At 43.6% G+C, this 17,189-nt stretch overlaps 1 protein-coding gene across 2 annotated transcripts in view; it reads right to left on the reverse strand.

The window, feature by feature from the left end:
• Window positions 1–17,189, reverse strand: part of GALNT14 (polypeptide N-acetylgalactosaminyltransferase 14) — a 1,192,033-nt gene that overhangs the window by 397,038 nt on the left and 777,806 nt on the right. For both annotated transcript variants that reach the window (XM_069233809.1, XM_069233810.1), the window contains exon 4: window positions 6,571–6,638. In XM_069233809.1, the coding sequence (XP_069089910.1) occupies window positions 6,571–6,638 (68 nt within the window). The remainder of the gene's footprint in view (window positions 1–6,570; window positions 6,639–17,189) is intronic.

Genomic DNA, 17,189 nt, shown 5'->3' on the forward strand with positions numbered 1-17,189 from the left:
CCTGTACCCACTAGGTCTCAGTTACCATGCCCCAGCTTCGGGGCTGGCAGAGGGGTGCTGAGGTGCTTGGAAGTGGTGTGCTGGGAATTAAAGATGGTAAAGTGGATGATGATGTGGTCGGTCCAGGTGAGTTCTGTCACATGGGTGACACTGATTCTCTCCGTAGAAGTGAAGATGGGGTTCAGTATGTGTCTGGCTTTGAGCATGGGTTTGGTGACCAGTTGGGTGTGTTGCTTAGGTTCTTTATGAGGGAAGTAGAGTTGGTATCATTAAGGTGGAAATTGAGATCACCGAGTAGGACATAGTGGAGGGAGTCAATGGTGAGGGGAGCAATGAGGTTGGCTATGGCATTGCAGAAGTCGAGCTTGGGTCCGCAGGTCTGTATGCAAGGGTGCCTCGCATCATGATGTTGGCATCGTTCTGAAGTAGTAAGTTGAGGGGCTCCATGAGGAGCATTGGGTCATTGTCGGTGATGGTGCATTGGCCCTGCCATGTTTGTTTGTGCGGTCTCAGTATATCATCTTGTAGTTGTCATGGGCGGCTTTGGAGATGTCAGGGTTTGAGGAGGGTGTTAGCCATGTTTCTGTGATGAAGGTGGCATCCGGGTCATGGATGGTGATGGTGTCCCATATTTTCGTGACATGTTTGCATAAGGAGCTGGTGTTTAGCAGGATGCACTGGAGTGGTGCTTGGTTGTTCGTAGTCTTCTGTGTGGGTGCAGTACGGGTTGTAGTGTGGACAGGTGGGCCCACATTTCAGGAGAAACTGCAAGGTAGGCAGTTGAAGGGTCCTTTGATGGCGCATGGGGAGGCCATGAAGCAGCTGTTGGTGGGGTGTCTGACGTTCAGGGCCTGGAGCTCCTTGGTGATGTAGCTCTGGGGGGTGCGGTCCAGCCGCAGATGGGCACAGATGGGCTTGCCTTTGGCGGCATGGCCACTTTGTGAGGCTGCCACGCGGCTGCACTTAAGGCTCCATTATATGTCCTGGGAGGTGGGAGGGGTTGCGGTGGGAGGCGGAAAGGGAAAGAGCTGCAGTGGTGTGAAGGAGTCATGAGCAGGAGTGTCAGCAGATGCAGGAATGTGGGCGGAGCTGTCGCAATCAGGCTCAGGAATGCGGGAGGATCTGTCAGAATCAGGCTCAGGAATGTAGACAGAGCTGTCACAATCAGGCTCAGAGTGGGTGGAGCTGTCAGCGGCAGGCAGGAGGGCCGTGGAGCCCAATGGGTCAGGCCCTTCTCACTGAGATCGCTCTGCAGCCTCCAAAATATATCCTGAGAGGTGAGAGGGGCCGGGGTGGGAGGCAAGAAGACAGAAGGATGGGCACAGCAGTGGCATAAAGGAGGAATCGGCAGGGGCGTCAGCAGACACAATCAGTCTAGGGAATGCAGGGGGAGCTGTCGCAATCAGGCTCATGAATGCAGTTGAAGCTGTCGCAATCAGGTTCAGGAATGTGGGTAGAGCTGTCAGCGGTGGGCAGGGGAATAATGGAGTGGCTGGGGAGCTGTGACTAGCCCAATGGGTTTATTGGCCCTTAGTGGTGAAAATATGGCATTACTTCTGGTGGGTTTAAAAAGTTCTACTAAGAGATAGAGAGGTTAAAGACTCTGCAAACGCTCAGGGACATCTTAAAGATTTTGGGGGCCGTGGGTTAAATGTATATTGGGGGCCCCTGTTTGGAACAGCTTTGAATATATGATCCAGTTTCAGCTGTTTCATGCCCCCTTTTGGTCTGGCTACTGACAGTGCACAGGTACACTGATCCAAATTCTAAGTCTGTTTATGTCTAATATTCAGGGATAGTGATGCACTTTCAATATTGTAACACAGCAGCAGCTAATTAATATTACTGCAAATAATCTCTGTGAAACTCTTCAATTTCTCATATATGTGGTCCTGTTTTGATCTAAAATAAACATTTTATAGCTGTTGCATGAAATATAAACCTATACTACTGACTGCAAAATGTCTGTATTAGACTTTCACACATCACCCACATTAAAAATAAATTAAAGGTTAATAATATTTAAAACAATCTGTTTAAGAGTTATTGATGGTCATCAGGGCAAGACTCTCTGCAGAACAGAGCTGGCTCTATCTGTGGGCCTCCTGAAAGGCTGGAGCCCTGGGTCAGAGCCCACTTGCCTCATGCCTTAAAATGTTTCTGCAAACCGACAATATGTTGGCATAAACACTTGATAGCCACAGAGATGGGGAGACGTAGAAAGGGAAGGATGATGTATTAGTAGAAGAAATAAATGATCAGGAAAAAGTGCAGATAAACTAGAGAGAGAATAAGAGAGGGAGGGGGAATAAGTGTATCTGCATGTCTGGGTCGGTGTGTAAGGATGCATGAATTCACCTTTAGCACCAAATGGCACCAATGAGATTATAGCTATTTTAATGGGTGAACCAACCATCATTACAGAAAGATTCAACTCAATTAGTTATAAGGACCCATGTGACGTCTATGCACAACTTTTCTTTGCTGTTATGCAAATGACCATGAGGTCATATTTTGCAAACTGAAAAATACAATTAGATTCTATATTTCACACTAAGGAAGTCACTTGTCATTGTGATTAGTAAAAGTAATGCCCAGGGACATACTGTTCAAATTTATAAGAGGTGCTCTACTCTCTTACACATTTAAAAGGACAACTTTGGCAAAAGTACTATGGAAAAGTGAGGCTGCACTGTTTAAACCTGTGCACCATCAAAAGTAGAGGTGGGCAGAATATTCTGTTCTGCTCACGGAATAGGCAAAATGCTGACAACTCTTGTTACTTCTGTAATGCAGAGTGCCACCCAAATTCCGTCATTCGCTGCATGGTGGATTTTTTTCTTGAGCATGTGTGAGATTTGGTGTCACCTAGCGTGACCTTCGTTTCCTAGTAGGACATTCGGTGAGATTTTCCTGAAGTGGGGAGTCCCGAGTAGTAGCGACCATTTGCAGTCAACAGGCTGTCACTCAAGTAGAAAATCTACTCGATTGAAAGCAAAATCAACTCGAGTAGCAGCATCCTCCGATGCACCACGTGGTGCCATTCATGCTGATTTTTCAGGCTGAAGTCTGCTGCCGACTCTATATCACAGGGCAAGCAGGGCAACGTGTCTATTTCCACCCGCTGGCAGAAGGATACAGAATCTCAGAGTTTTGATGTAACGCCACAGAATTCTGTGGAGTCAAATTCCACAAGTTCCACCCATCCATAATCAAAAGCCTACTTTTTTACCTTTGGCTCAGAAAAAAATTGAACAGTCATTTACATGGAGTGTAAATTCATAATGAAATTAAAAATCAAAAGTCATCATGGATTTTTATATTGGAATCCTCATAAGTGACTTTTCAGATTCATGCTTTTAGAGACACTAGTTTGGGTACTTAAATCTAATCCCATGTTTCTTCCTGTTTTTTACTTCTTTCATGCCTATTCTAATCCCCCTGAGAAGTGTTACATGTTTCCAGAACTGGAGCTTCTCTAGTAAAAAAAACAAGACTTCTTGGGCTTCATCTTTCCTCTGGGTTAACAGCCATCTCTCAAACACAGTTTGCCTTAATTAAAGGCTTCATCAGACAAAGGACTGGCTGTCACTGCGTCAGCTGTTAGCACATTCTGTCAAAAAGAATTTTGATATTCTTCAAAGGAATGTTGTGACAAAAAGGGTATCGTTTCTTATGTTTTAAAAACTTAGGAACAAACAAAAGAAACATCAGAGCCCCCAAAGGAAGGGCTCTCATATACTTGCTGGAGCCTTAGGCTTGGGGAAATATGACAATAGCTCCTACAAGTGGTGTGTTTGCCTTTCGTCCTGGAGAGGCCACAAGTTTTTAGCTTTAAGAGGAGATAGATGAGGATAAGAGGAATCTCTGACAAGGCTCAATACCAGCATTTTACAAAACTATGGAACATAGGGCCAGATGTATCATCACGGCCCTTTGCGAATCGGAAATAGCGATTTAAAAAAAATCGCTATTTATGACTCGCAAAGTGCCATGTATCACATTTGCGAATCGGTAATAGTGATTTCTTAAAAATCACAAATGCTATTACCGATTTGCAAATTGCGATACCGGCCCCATTCGCAGCTTTGGGCCTGTTGGCCCATATCTGCAAATTTTTTGCATTTCCAAAATTGCGATTTCTGAACCAGAAATCGCAATTTTGGAAATGCAAAACCCCAGGGTGCTGTGGGGTTAAGGCCCCCTCTGCCGCACCCCAAAAGTTTTTTGAGGAACATGTAAGGTGCACACATGCCAAAAGGGCATGTGTGCTTTACATGCACAATTTAAAAATGCATTTTAAATGCATTTTTGAATTTTGCACATGGTTACCACCAAGTTCAACTTGGTGGTAATTAGCGATTCCTAAATGCCAAAATCGCATTTAGGAATGGCTTCATACATGTGCTAAGAAATCGCAATAAGGAATCCTTATTTGCGATTTATAACTTAGAGAATCGCAATTTGCGACTCTCTAAACAGGGTCGCAATTTCAAGGAATCACTATTTTAGCGATTCCTTAAAATTGCGTTCAGAATGTATTTCATACATTCTGAAAAGGCATTTTGCATTCGCAAACGGGCATTCGCACCGTTTGCGAATGCAAAATACTTTCATACATCTGGCCCATAGTCTTGTGGGATTGTTAGACTTCCTGTTGATAGTGACCATTTGGGTTCAGTAGAACTGAGTGACAATGCTGAGCGGTTGATTCTGTAATTGAAGAGGCGGCTGTGGATGTGTTGTGAATGGTAAAATAAAGGAGTTCTTATGTGACCTTGGCATAGATGAACAGTTCTGCCACTGGATGAAGTCATAGTTGAAACACGTAATCTCGCTGCACGTGATCGCTTACATTTTTACAGCAGGGGCTTCATATTTGAGCTTACCAGTGTCCTTTCAAAGCTTTCAGTTATGAATCAATACTTTGGTGGTAACAGATCCCGGAAATGTAAGGCGCCTTCCTGTATCACTTGTATGCAAAGGAGTCACTGTATGCAGAGTGCAGACTCGTGATTTGTGGACATTCCTTGCCCACTTCAGGCCTTCTAACTCAATTACTTAGGAGGGCATACCCTGTCTTGAACTGCGATTCCAGATTCAAGTAATATTAGACAGCATAGCCCATACAACTCTACGTGACCCCAGCTGTCTACAGTGTAAACCTTATTTCGACATAATGTGACTACCTGATGCTTGTTACATTTTACAGGAATCTGACTGATTTTCTAACCATAACTATTTCACCTGCCATTGTCAGAGCGTGCTTGCCTCACAAGTGGAATATCTGAGTAACTGATGCAAGGTGTACCCCTTGGCTTCACTCTATTGCTGGCTAATATTGAATTTCTATGCTGTTTTCTGTTCATTGTATTTTTGCCAGGCATAATGAATTCAATCTGTTTTGTTTCTGTTTGGCTTTAGTCAGTGTCAGTAATTTTGTAACACCTTTTTAAGTATTTTAATTTCCATTTCTATGGAAAGAATATGCTAATCTGAATACACTGACACAAAAACATCAGGTAGAACAGAAACAATATATCCCCAATTGTGATCAAGCGTTAGAGCTTCATCGATAAAACACATATTTAGACATATTCTCCAGCACTTCTTATGTGACAAGGTTTCCTTCTAAAGTAGCCACATGGCCGGTGTTCCGATCATGACCTCATTCTATGTCTGAACACAGACGCAAAAGTGGGTCATGAGTCCTAAATGTTGTGATTGGCCCAACGCTCTTCTGAGATTTGCTGTCTCCAGCTCATGCAATCACTGGTAGAGTTAATGAAGTAGTGATGCACTGTGGACAGCAACATTTCACTGTAAACGTGCAACTGACCCCGCGCAAGTGCACAGTTGCAGAACGGATACGTGATAGTTCCTTTTTACGCACTGACTGAGATTCTAGTTCTGGACAAAAATCTCAATTTTGGGCCAAAACAAGAAGTACAAGTTTTATGGCAGCATATTCAGGCTAGTAATAACAAAATCCGTGTGTTCTTCCTTCCTCCTTACATCTGGACCTATAGAGGAATATTTTATAATCCACTAGTAATACCAGGCCACCAGTGCTTAATTTGTGAAAAAATAAGTGTTGGTGCCCTTGTCAGTGTTCCACTGCAGTTTGCATCCCCCCCTTGCCGTTGTCAGCGCTGCCAATGACAACACAAACACAACCACTAACCATCATACTCCTACAAGAGTGGCAGTTCAGACTATTTGAGGCCCCCAAGCCTATAGGAATGACTTGGGCGGCAGGTATTAGTTATGTTTTAGGATATATTGAATTCACATGGCTGTCTAGAAATTAGAAAAACAGCGCCACCATGTGGCCGACTATCATAAGAGCCGGTGTTGACAATTAGGTGTCAGTGCCAAGCAGCCGAAACCACTGGCTCAAATTAAGCACTGGAGGTCACTGTGTTCCCAAAACCCCAGTAATACGACTCGCATTAATCGCTAATCAACTGTTTCATAACAAACATCCTTTTTTATAGTGAATATAACATACTAATAACACATTTTCATAACACTGTTAAAAATAATTTGAAAGTAAAACTAATTACTTACGGTCATCGCTGAAATCATCTACTAGTATAATTTCATGGATCAGATGGACAGGGGTTCGATTCAACACGCTGTGGAAGGAATAACAAGAAAAACTCGGACCAAAACAAAGACAATTTTGTAAAGTCTGCAAGAAAAAATAATGAAAGCTCAGGAATAAAACTGTCATTGTTAACAACTCATTAACCTTTCCCAGTACACATACAGCAAGTCAACATATCTTATAAAACAATGTCACGATAAAACAGCAGAAGAAACAGCTCTGACGGTAAAATGCATATGAATCTTAAAGAGAACAAAACAGCACAATCACGTCAAATATGTTGTAAAATGTAGTGTGTGAACAACAAATAATACAATCAAAGTCAAAGCCTATGAAACAGACAATAAAAAATTAATGCAACTATAAAAATAGTATTTTAAATTTACCATGGGTTTTTTAATGTTTGGAATATCACAATGCATGTAAGTGGCATGCAGGCCATTTTTGGCCTGTTTACAGCGCAGTACCTTATCACCCAGGTATGTATTTATGGTCTGGCTTGACAGCAGAGCTGTCACCAGACAATTATGTGAGCACCATTAGAGAGTAGTTTCGATTGAGCAGAAATTGTGCTTTCACGCAAAAAGTGATTGCCCCCACCAGCTGGCTGAGCTTGAACTTTCAGAGGCAGGTGCCTGCGCACACACACACACACATGCGCACACACATTAAAATTATGTAAAAGTATCTTTGATAACTAGATAATGTATAGTGTTTATCTTTCTTTGGCAGCATCATAGATGGAAGGAGGTCAGTCATTAACCTACATGGGTTTTTAGGTCTGGCTTGACAGTGCAACTGTCACCTGACCTTTCAAACTACAGCAATATTGTTCTACAGTTCTTCGCTTCCACACAAATACATCTTCTATTTACTTGTAATGCTAAACATTGTCATCAACATTCCTTTAACCCCTCAGGTGCCTTGGACGAGGTGGTCTCGTCCCAGCACACGGTTCCCGTGTGCCTGGGACGAGACCACCTCGTCCTGCACTAGGCCATGGGGGAAGCGCTAGCGCTCCGTCCATGCATCCCCCCCCACACCCCCAAGTCGAGGATGGAAGGGGAATCCCTTCCCCTTCCACCCCCCCTCGGCAATCTGATGACGTCAGCACGCTCACAGCGCGCCGACGTCATGAGAAGCCGCAGAGGACGCGCTGGAAGCCATTTGCTTCCAGCGCGTCGCAGTAGAAGACTACGAAGGTGAGTCTCTCTCCTTTGGGGGGTTTTGGGGTGGAAAACAGACACGGGGGGAAGGAAAGAGTTTTTCCTTTCCCCCTGTGCCTGTTTTCAGTGGATTCTTGGTCTACGATTGCAGGGGCGGCCCGCGATCGTGGACCAGGAATCCCCACTAGACACCAGGGATTTTTTTTTAATATTTATTTTTGGGAGCTACCACTTGGGCAAGGGTCGCTCCCATGGGGGTCTATTTTGTATCATATTTCGGGCCCCCCTGGGGGCAGATCGGACGTTTTTTCGGCCGATCTGCCCCCAGGGGGGGTCGAAAGGCACTAGACACCAGGGATTTTATTTTCACTATGATTTTTTGGGGAGTGACCCCTTGGGCAATGGTCGCTCCCCTTGGGGACATAAATAATCCTTTTTTGCCCCCCCCTGGGGGCAGATTGGCCATTTTTTCGGCCGACCTGCCCCCGGGGGGAGGGGGGGTCGAAAACCACTAGACACCAGAGATTTTATTTTCTATATGATTTTCTGGGGAGCGACCCCTTGGGCAAGGGTCACTGCCCCGGGGGCAATCATTTTTTATATGTTTCAGACCCCCTGGGGCTAGATTGCCATGTTTTTGGCCGATCTTGCCCCGGGGGGGTCGAAACCCACTAGGCGCCAAGGATTGTATGGTGTGTGTGTATGTGTTTTGTGTGTTTAAGGGCACCCAAAGGGGGGAAAATTAGTATTGGCCATTTCTGCTTGGGGGCAGATGGGCCTATTTTTTTAGGCCCATCTGCCCCCAAGGAGGGCAGAAACCACTAATACGCCAGGGTTTTTATTTTTTGGTCCCCTTTTTTTTGTTGTGTGCCTGGGGTACAGGGCTGTTGGCCATTTCTGCCCCCCCTTGGGGGCAGATTCGCCTATTTTTTTAGGCCCATCTGCTCCCAAGGGGGGCAGAATCCACTTAGGCTCCAGGGATCTTGTGTGTGTGTGTTTTGTGTGGGTGGGGGGGCGGCCCCTTTTGCAAGCGTCGCTCCCCAAAGGGGGGCACATTACTGATGACCATTTCTGCTCCCCTTGGGGGCAGATCGGGCTACTTTTTAGGCCTATCTGCCCCAAGAGAAGCCACCAACACATGAGGGGCACCAGGGACAATTTCTAAGTTCTTGGTGGCGGGGTATTTTCAACTGGCGAAGTATTTGTACTTGTGATTATAACAGTTTATTTCTTCTTATTGTTCTAGTTCAAAGCTTTTGCTTCCTTTGCTGTGGATCCTTGTGGTTTTGGCAGTAGTTGTCCTGCGGTTTGCATAGTTCCATGTTTTAGGTAAGTGAAAGCAATTTACTCCAAAGGAGTATTGTTGACATGCATGAATGACATGTTTGTAGGTGGTGTACTAAATGTAGTATTGTGTGTGAAATTGTTCTTCGATTTGGGCACAATGATAGTTGTGTTGCCATATGTCTAATTTGCTTTTTTCTTTTTTCTTTTTAGTGGGATATCATTGGTGATTGCTGTGTCTGTGCAGAGTAGTTGCTGGTGAGTAGCTTTTTCAGGCAAGTGAGTGGTATAGTTTTTTAGTACATAACTCTTTGTGATAAAGCTACACTTTGTTTATTACTTATTTTAGTGCTGGTGGTTGTTGGCAATCCATTTGTTGTTAGTGAGGATCATGGCTAGCCGAGAGTGACCGCTCAGCAGGTTGTTGGCATGCTTTTTGAGTCGTCTTCAGACCATGATTACAAGACTGACTCTGCATCTGAGGCAGAGGAGGAAGTGAGAGATTCTGGCATTGAGTTTTCTGTCCGGGAGGATTCTTCTGATTTGGAAGCCACTCTTAGTGCAGATGAAGTGCCTGTTTTAGAGGAGGACATTGATGTGCCAAGATTGCAGCAGCCTGGGGCTGAAGGGTTTCCCATTAGAAGACCTGACACCTGGATTGCCCCAAACATGGAGCAGCCACAATTACCTGCATTTACTGGTCTCCCAGGGTGTAGAGTCACTACAGAAAACTTTTTGCCTGTCAATTTCTTTCACTTGTTTATGGGTATTTTTGGAAGAGATTGTGGAGCAGACTAATGTGTATGCGGAGCAATATTTGAGGGACAACGCAGCCAGACTTAGGCCTCAATCTAGAGCTACTCAGTGGGATCCCACATATCTTGAAGAGATAAAAAAGTTTTTAGGTTTGACTTTTTTGATGGGGTTGATAAGAAAGCCGTCACTGGCTTCTTATTGGTCTACTAGTCCCTTGATGGCAATGGCAATGGCTATATTTCCTGCAACTATTTTGCTTCTTCTTCGTATGCTGCATTTTGTAGACAATGCTTTAGCCTTGCCACGAGATCGCCCTGATTGTGACTGTCTTTTTAAGACTAGGCCTGTCCTTGATCATTTTTTAGATCGGTTTTCAGAGGTCTATGTTCCAAGCAAAGAGATAAGTGTGGACGAGTCTTTGGTCCTTTTCAAGGGGCGTTTAGTTTTTAAGCAGTACATTCCTAGTAAGAGGGCACGGTACGGGATTAAATTGTATATGCAGTCAGAAAGCAGTACAGGATATGTTTATAATTTTCCGGGTCTACACTGGTAGGAATTCCAGTATTGACCCTCCTGGTTGTCCAGCCACTTTTGGAGTTAGCAAAAAAATTGTGTGGGAACTTGGTAGACAACTGTTTAACAAAGGTCACCATTTGTACGTAGATACTTTCTACACTGGAGTGCAGTTGTTCAAGGAGTTGTTTAGAGTGGACACTGTTGCTTGTGCCACAATCCGTTCTAACCAGAAAGGCTATCCAAGGGAGCTTGTCTGTAAAAAACTTGAGAGGGGACAGTACAGTGCCTTGCGGAATAATGAGCTGCTAGCTCTGAAATTTTCAGACAGGAGGGATGTGTACATGCTATCTACCATCCATGATGAGAGTACTTCCCCTGTGACTGTTTGGGGCCAGGTTGCCGAAGCGCGCAAACCTGCATGCATTTTGGACTACAGTAGGCACATAGGTGGTGTTGATAGAGTAGATCAGAGGTTGGAACCTTACACTGCTTTGCGTAAGTCTTACGTGTGGTATAAAAAGTTGGCCCTACATTTATTTCATCTGGCAACTTTTAATGCCTTTATTGTGTTCAAGGATTGTTCACCTGAGTCAAGGATGACATCTGTTAAATTTGAGGAGTCGGTGATAGAGAGCCTTATTGTGGTAGAGTAGCAGTGGTGGAGGAAGAATCTAGATTGAAAGATCGCCACTTTCCAGATCACATTCCTCCCACTCCCAAGAAAGACTTACCCACTCAGAAATGTAGAGTATGTGCCCGAAGAGGTACCCGGAGGGAGAGCCGGATGTATTGCCCCGATTGCCCTTCAAAGCCTGGGATGTGTGTGCCCGAATGTTTCAGAAATTACCACCCCAAGAAAAATTTTGAGGAAATACCGTGTCGTAAACTGGCTATTTTATATTTTTGTATGTTCAGTTTCGCGGTTGGCATTACTGTCATGTATTTAGCTGGCGCTTTTGTGTTTGTAGTTTTGTACTTATTGTATAATTAGTTAGTGGTTTCTTTGTTGTTTATAAATGGGAAAAAAATTGATGGCGGTGTTTGTGGGGTGGCACTTGGCTGGCGGTGTGCGTGGCGTCGTTCCACACACTCCCATCAGCTAGTGTGGCTGCTGTATCAGGTATGTGGGCGTATGTAAGTGATGGGCCCTTGAGTGGCACTGTCTGTCAATGTGAGTGTTGTAATGTGCTGGGCCCGTGGCTGTCGGCGTGAATGGTCTTGTGCATGTAATGTATGAAAGGTGTGTGAATGGACTGTAAAACTGTTGGTGCCTTGACACGGCTTTACAGCTCATGAGCTGTGAGTCATTGATTCAGTTTTTGGCCTTTCAGTTATTAACAGTGCATTTCACTTTTGTGAAATCTCTTGCTAATAAAGTGTGATCTACTGAACCATCACTCACACCCCAAGGAGTCCAGGGAGGTGTGGCTTGCGTGGCTCCCTCAACATTTACTTACCCAGACTCCTCTGCAAACCTCATAATTTGCTTAAAAAAGCATATTTTCCTGACTTTTCTTAGTAGGGTCACTGCTCCAGTACACAATTCCTACTCCCCAGCGTTCCCCTCAGTCTCCCAAGTAAAATGACACCTCACTTGTGTGGGTCCCCAAAGCAGAGTCAGCCTAAAGATGCATAAAAGAAGAATATGTCCTTATCAACTCGCTGTGCTATCCCCTCTATCTCTACAAGTTTTTGGCCTTATTCTGTTGCAGGCACCTGGCCCACCCACACAAGTGAGGTATCATTTGTATCGGGAGACTTGGGGGAATGCTGGGTGGAAGGAAATTTGTGACTCCTCTCATATTCCAGAACTCTCTGTCACCGAAATGTGAGGAAAAGGTGTTTTTTTAGCCAAATTTTGAGGTTTGCAAAGGATTCTGGGTAACAGAACCTGGTGAGAGCCCCACAAGTCACTCCGTCTTTGATTCCCCTAGATCTCTAGTTTTCAAAAATGCACATGTTTGGTAAGTTTCCCTAGGTGCCGGCTGAACTAGAGGCCAAAATCCACAGGTAGGCACTTTGCAAAAAACACCTCTGTTTTCTGTAGAAAAATGTGATATGTCCACGTTGTGTTTTGGAGCATTTCCTGTCGCGGGCACTATGCCTACCCACACAAGTGAGGTACCATTTTTATCGGGAGACTTGGGGGAATGCTGGGTGGAAGGACATTTATGGCTTTTCTCAGATTCCAGAACGCTCTGTCACCGAAATGTGAGGAAAAAGTGTTTTTTTAGCCAAAGTTTGAGGTTTGCAAAGGATTCTGGGTAACAGAACCTGGTGAGAGCCCCACAAGTCACTCCGTCTTGGATTCCCCTAGGTCTCTAGTTTTTAGAAATGAACATGTTTGGTAGGTTTCCCTAGGTGCCGGCTGAGCTAGAGGCCAAAATCCACAGGTAGGCACTTTGCAAAAAACACCTCTGTTTTCTGTAGAAAAATTTGATGTGTCCACGTTGTGTTTTGGAGCATTTCCTGTCGCGGGCACTATGCCTACCCACACAAGTGAGGTATCATTTTTATCGGGAGACTTAGGGGAACATAGAATAGGAAAACCAGTGTTATTGCCCCTTGTCTTTCTCTACATTTTTACCTTCCAAATATAAGACAGTGTATAAAAAAGACATCTATTTGAAAAATGCCCTGTAATTCACATGCTAGTTTGGGCTCCCCAGAATTCAGAGATGTGCAAATAACCACTGCTCCTCAACACCTTATCCTGTGCCCATCTTGGAAATACAAAGGTTTTCTTGATACCTATTTTTGACTCTTTATATTTCAGCAAATGAATTGCTGTATACCCGGTATAGAATGAAAACCCACTGCAAGGTGCAGCTTATTTATTGGCTCTGGCTACCTAGGGTTCTGTATGAACCTACAAGCCCTATATATCCCCGCAACCAGACGAGTCCAGTGGACGTAACAGTATATTGCTTTCAAAAATCTGACATTGCAGGAAAAAGTTACAGAGCAAAACGTGGAGAAAAATGGCTGTTTTTTTCACCTCAATTTCAATATCTTTTTATTTCAGTTGTTATTTTCTGCAGGAAACCCTTGTAGGAGCTACACAAATTGCCCATTTATGAATTCAGAATTTTGTCTACTTTTCAGAAATGTTTAGGTTACTGGGATCCAGCATTGGCTTCACACCCATTTGTGTCACTGACTGGAAGGAGGCTGAAAGCACAAAAAAACGTAAAAATGCGGTATGTCCCAGTAAAATGCCAGAATTGTGTTGAAAAAATTGGGTTTTCTGATTAAAGTCTGCCTGTTCCTGAAAGCTGGGAAGCTGGTGATTTTAGCACTCCAAACACTTTGTTGATGCCATTTTCAGGGGAAAAAACACAAGCCTTCTTCTGCAGCCCTTTTTCACCATTTTATTTAAAAAAACACAATGTTCACTGTATTTTGGCTAATTTCTTGCCCGCCTTCAGGGCAACCCACAAAGTCTGGGTACCTCTAGAATCCCTAGGATGTTGGAAAAAAAGGACGCAAATTTGGCGTTGGTAGCTTATGTGGACAAAAAGTTATGAAGGCCTAAGCGTGCCCTGCCGTAAATAGCCAAAAAAAGGCCTGGCACCTGAGGGGTAAAAGGCCTGGCAGCGAAGGGGTTAAAGAACTACTGGCATTGCTAATGCATGTTTTTTTAATTAGATATTTTAATGTTATTGAAAAACAATGGTATTTAAGGGGTAGAGGTTGGGTTTTTAAAGTTCAGGGGTGGGCAGGGGTAAAATGACATTAGGGGTTTTTAGTATTCAAGGGCTGGTCGAGGTTATGAGAGGTAGGGGTTTTAAGGCTTCAAGGGTCAGTAGATGTAAAGGGAACTAGCTTTTTTTTGGAGTTCAGCATCTGGGAGAGGCAAAGGGACATAAGTGTTTTTTCCAGGATTAAAATGTTAAAATAAACACACACATGTGTATGTGCATATGTTAATTTATATGTATAATGTATGTATATATATATATATATATATATATATATATATATATATATATATACATATATATATGTATATGTATATATACGTATATATATATATATATATATATATATATATATATATATATATATAGACACACACACACACACATACATACACACACACACACCACACTTATATATGCATATATGTGTGTTGATATGGTGGGAGCCAATCAGATCTAATCATTTGATCTGTTGGATCCAAGGGTCCTCTGTGGAGTGATATCTTTTGAATTGTTTGATTCTTAATTTGTCAAAAACAATTTAACAGATTTATACTAAATCACAAAAGCACACTTTCTGGAAGAAAATCTAGATTTCTGCTAAAGTTGGTGTAATTACATTCAGCTGTTTTTGCAATATCACAGTTCAATTATAATATGGAAAAGTGCATGGAGAAATATATTTTGGGACCCCTCCCCTGGATTTCTTGGCCCCTCATTGTTGAATCACGGCAAACCCTTCCAGGTGGATGAGCTTTTTTTGGAAGGTTTTGGGAATATTCGTCAAACAGCACCAAAGTTGTAAGCAAACCAAAAAAGCAATATCCTATGGAAACATGGTCCTACTAACTACAGAGAGTGCAGAATTATTAGGCAAGTTGTATTTTTGAGGATTAATTTTATTATTGAACAACAACCATGTTCTCAATGAACCCAAAAAACTCATAAATATCAAAGCTGAATATTTTTGGAAGTAGTTTTTAGTTTGTTTTTAGTTTTAGCTATGTTAGGGGGATATCTGTGTGTGCAGGTGACTATTACTGTGCATAATTATTAGGCAACTTAACAAAAAACAAATATATACCCATTTCAATTATTTATTATTACCAGTGAAACCAATATAACATCTCAACATTCACAAATATACGTTTCTGACATTCAAAAAAAAAAAAAAAAAAAATCAGTGACCAATATAGCCACCTTTCTTTGCAAGGACACTCAAAAGCCTGCCATCCATGGATTCTGTCAGTGTTTTGATCTGTTCACCATCAACATTGCGTGCAGCAGCAACCACAGCCTCCCAGACACTGTTCAGAGAGGTGTACTGTTTTCCCTCCTTGTAAATCTCACATTTGATGATGGACCACAGGTTCTCAATGGGGTTCAGATCAGGTGAACAAGGAGGCCATGTCATTAGATTTCCTTCTTTTATGCCCTTTCTTGCCAGCCACGCTGTGGAGTACTTGGACGCGTGTGATGGAGCATTGTCCTGCATGAAAATCATGTTTTTCTTGAAGGATGCAGACTTCTTCCTGTACCACTGCTTGAAGAAGGTGTCTTCCAGGAACTGGCAGTAGGACTGGGAGTTGAGCTTGACTCCATCCTCAACCCGAAAAGGCCCCACAAGCTCATCTTTGATGATACCAGCCCAAACCAGTACTCCACCTCCACCTTGCTGGCGTCTGAGTCGGACTGGAGCTCTCTGCCCTTTACCAATCCAGCCACGGGCCCATCCATCTGGCCCATCAAGACTCACTCTCATTTCAACAGTCCATAAAACCTTAGAAAAATCAGTCTTGAGATATTTCTTGGCCCAGTCTTGACGTTTCAGCTTGTGTGTCTTGTTCAGTGGTGGTCGTCTTTCAGCCTTTCTTACCTTGGCCATGTCTCTGAGTATTGCACACCTTGTGCTTTTGGGCACTCCAGTGATGTTGCAGCTCTGAAATATGGCCAAACTGGTGGCAAGTGGCATCGTGGCAGCTGCACGCTTGACTTTTCTCAGTTCATGGGCAGTTATTTTGCGCCTTGGTTTTTCCACACGCTTCTTGCGACCCTGTTGACTATTTTGAATGAAACGCTTGATTGTTCGATGATCACGCTTCAGAAGCTTTGCAATTTTAAGAGGGCTGCATCCCTCTGCAAGATATCTCTCTATTTTTGACTTTTCTGAGCCTGTCAAGTCCTTCTTTTGACCCATTTTGCCAAAGGAAAGGAAGTTGCCTAATAATTATGCACACCTGATATAGGGTGTTGATGTCATTAGACCACACCCCTTCTCATTACAGAGATGCACATCACCTAATATGCTTAATTGGTAGTAGGCTTTCGAGCCTATACAGCTTGGAGTAAGACAACATGCATGAAGAGGATGATGTGGTCAAAATACTCATTTGCCTAATAATTCTGCACTCCCTGTATAACTACATTGTGGCATAAAATGTATGTGTATATAACACTGCAGTGAATCTGTAGATCCAAAAGATCAAAAGATTAGTTCTGATTGTCTGCCACCACATAAACAAAGATGGCTCAATTCCCTGTCCTATAAAAAGAATTGAAATAAAATATGGAGTGCAGTTTAGGGATACCCGGCACCCCAAACTTGTTTTTTTAATAGTACTGTGGATTGATGGAGGAATTGTGTGCTGACCCCCCTCCCCAAGCCATAGAACTACCCTGGAGACTCCATCCCCTGGGACCGCAGCAGCAATGCTATGGGTGTCCTGGTCCCACTCTGGACACCCACAGCAAATACAGGGTTTTTTGGTCATGTGGGGTGCCCCAGGGCCCCCATCACCTTTCCTGTCTGTACCCATCCTGGGTGTAGCGGGACCCAGCTATATTTGTTTGGTTCTGCCCAGCCAGAGCAACTTTTCTCTGCTCCCATCAGCTGGGAGCAAACCTGTGTTCTCTACCCACAAGAGCACGGGCAGGGAGTTAATGTTCCCCCAGCGTGTATCCTTGCAGCCTGGGACTCCAGTGTCCCGGGGGATGGGGTTCCTGTGATACAGTTGCCAATGGTTCATTGGATAGCAGAGGGGGGCATACAACACCACTCACAAAAAATGTATTTAAACCCAGTGGATCAAGTCCATGGGGTCTTTACGAGGCTTGATGAGGGAAGTTCACAACTCCCACCGCAAATCAAATTCAGCC

Source organism: Pleurodeles waltl, chromosome 5 (genome assembly GCF_031143425.1).
Source record: "Pleurodeles waltl isolate 20211129_DDA chromosome 5, aPleWal1.hap1.20221129, whole genome shotgun sequence".
NCBI classification, from domain to species: Eukaryota; Metazoa; Chordata; class Amphibia; order Caudata; family Salamandridae; genus Pleurodeles; species Pleurodeles waltl.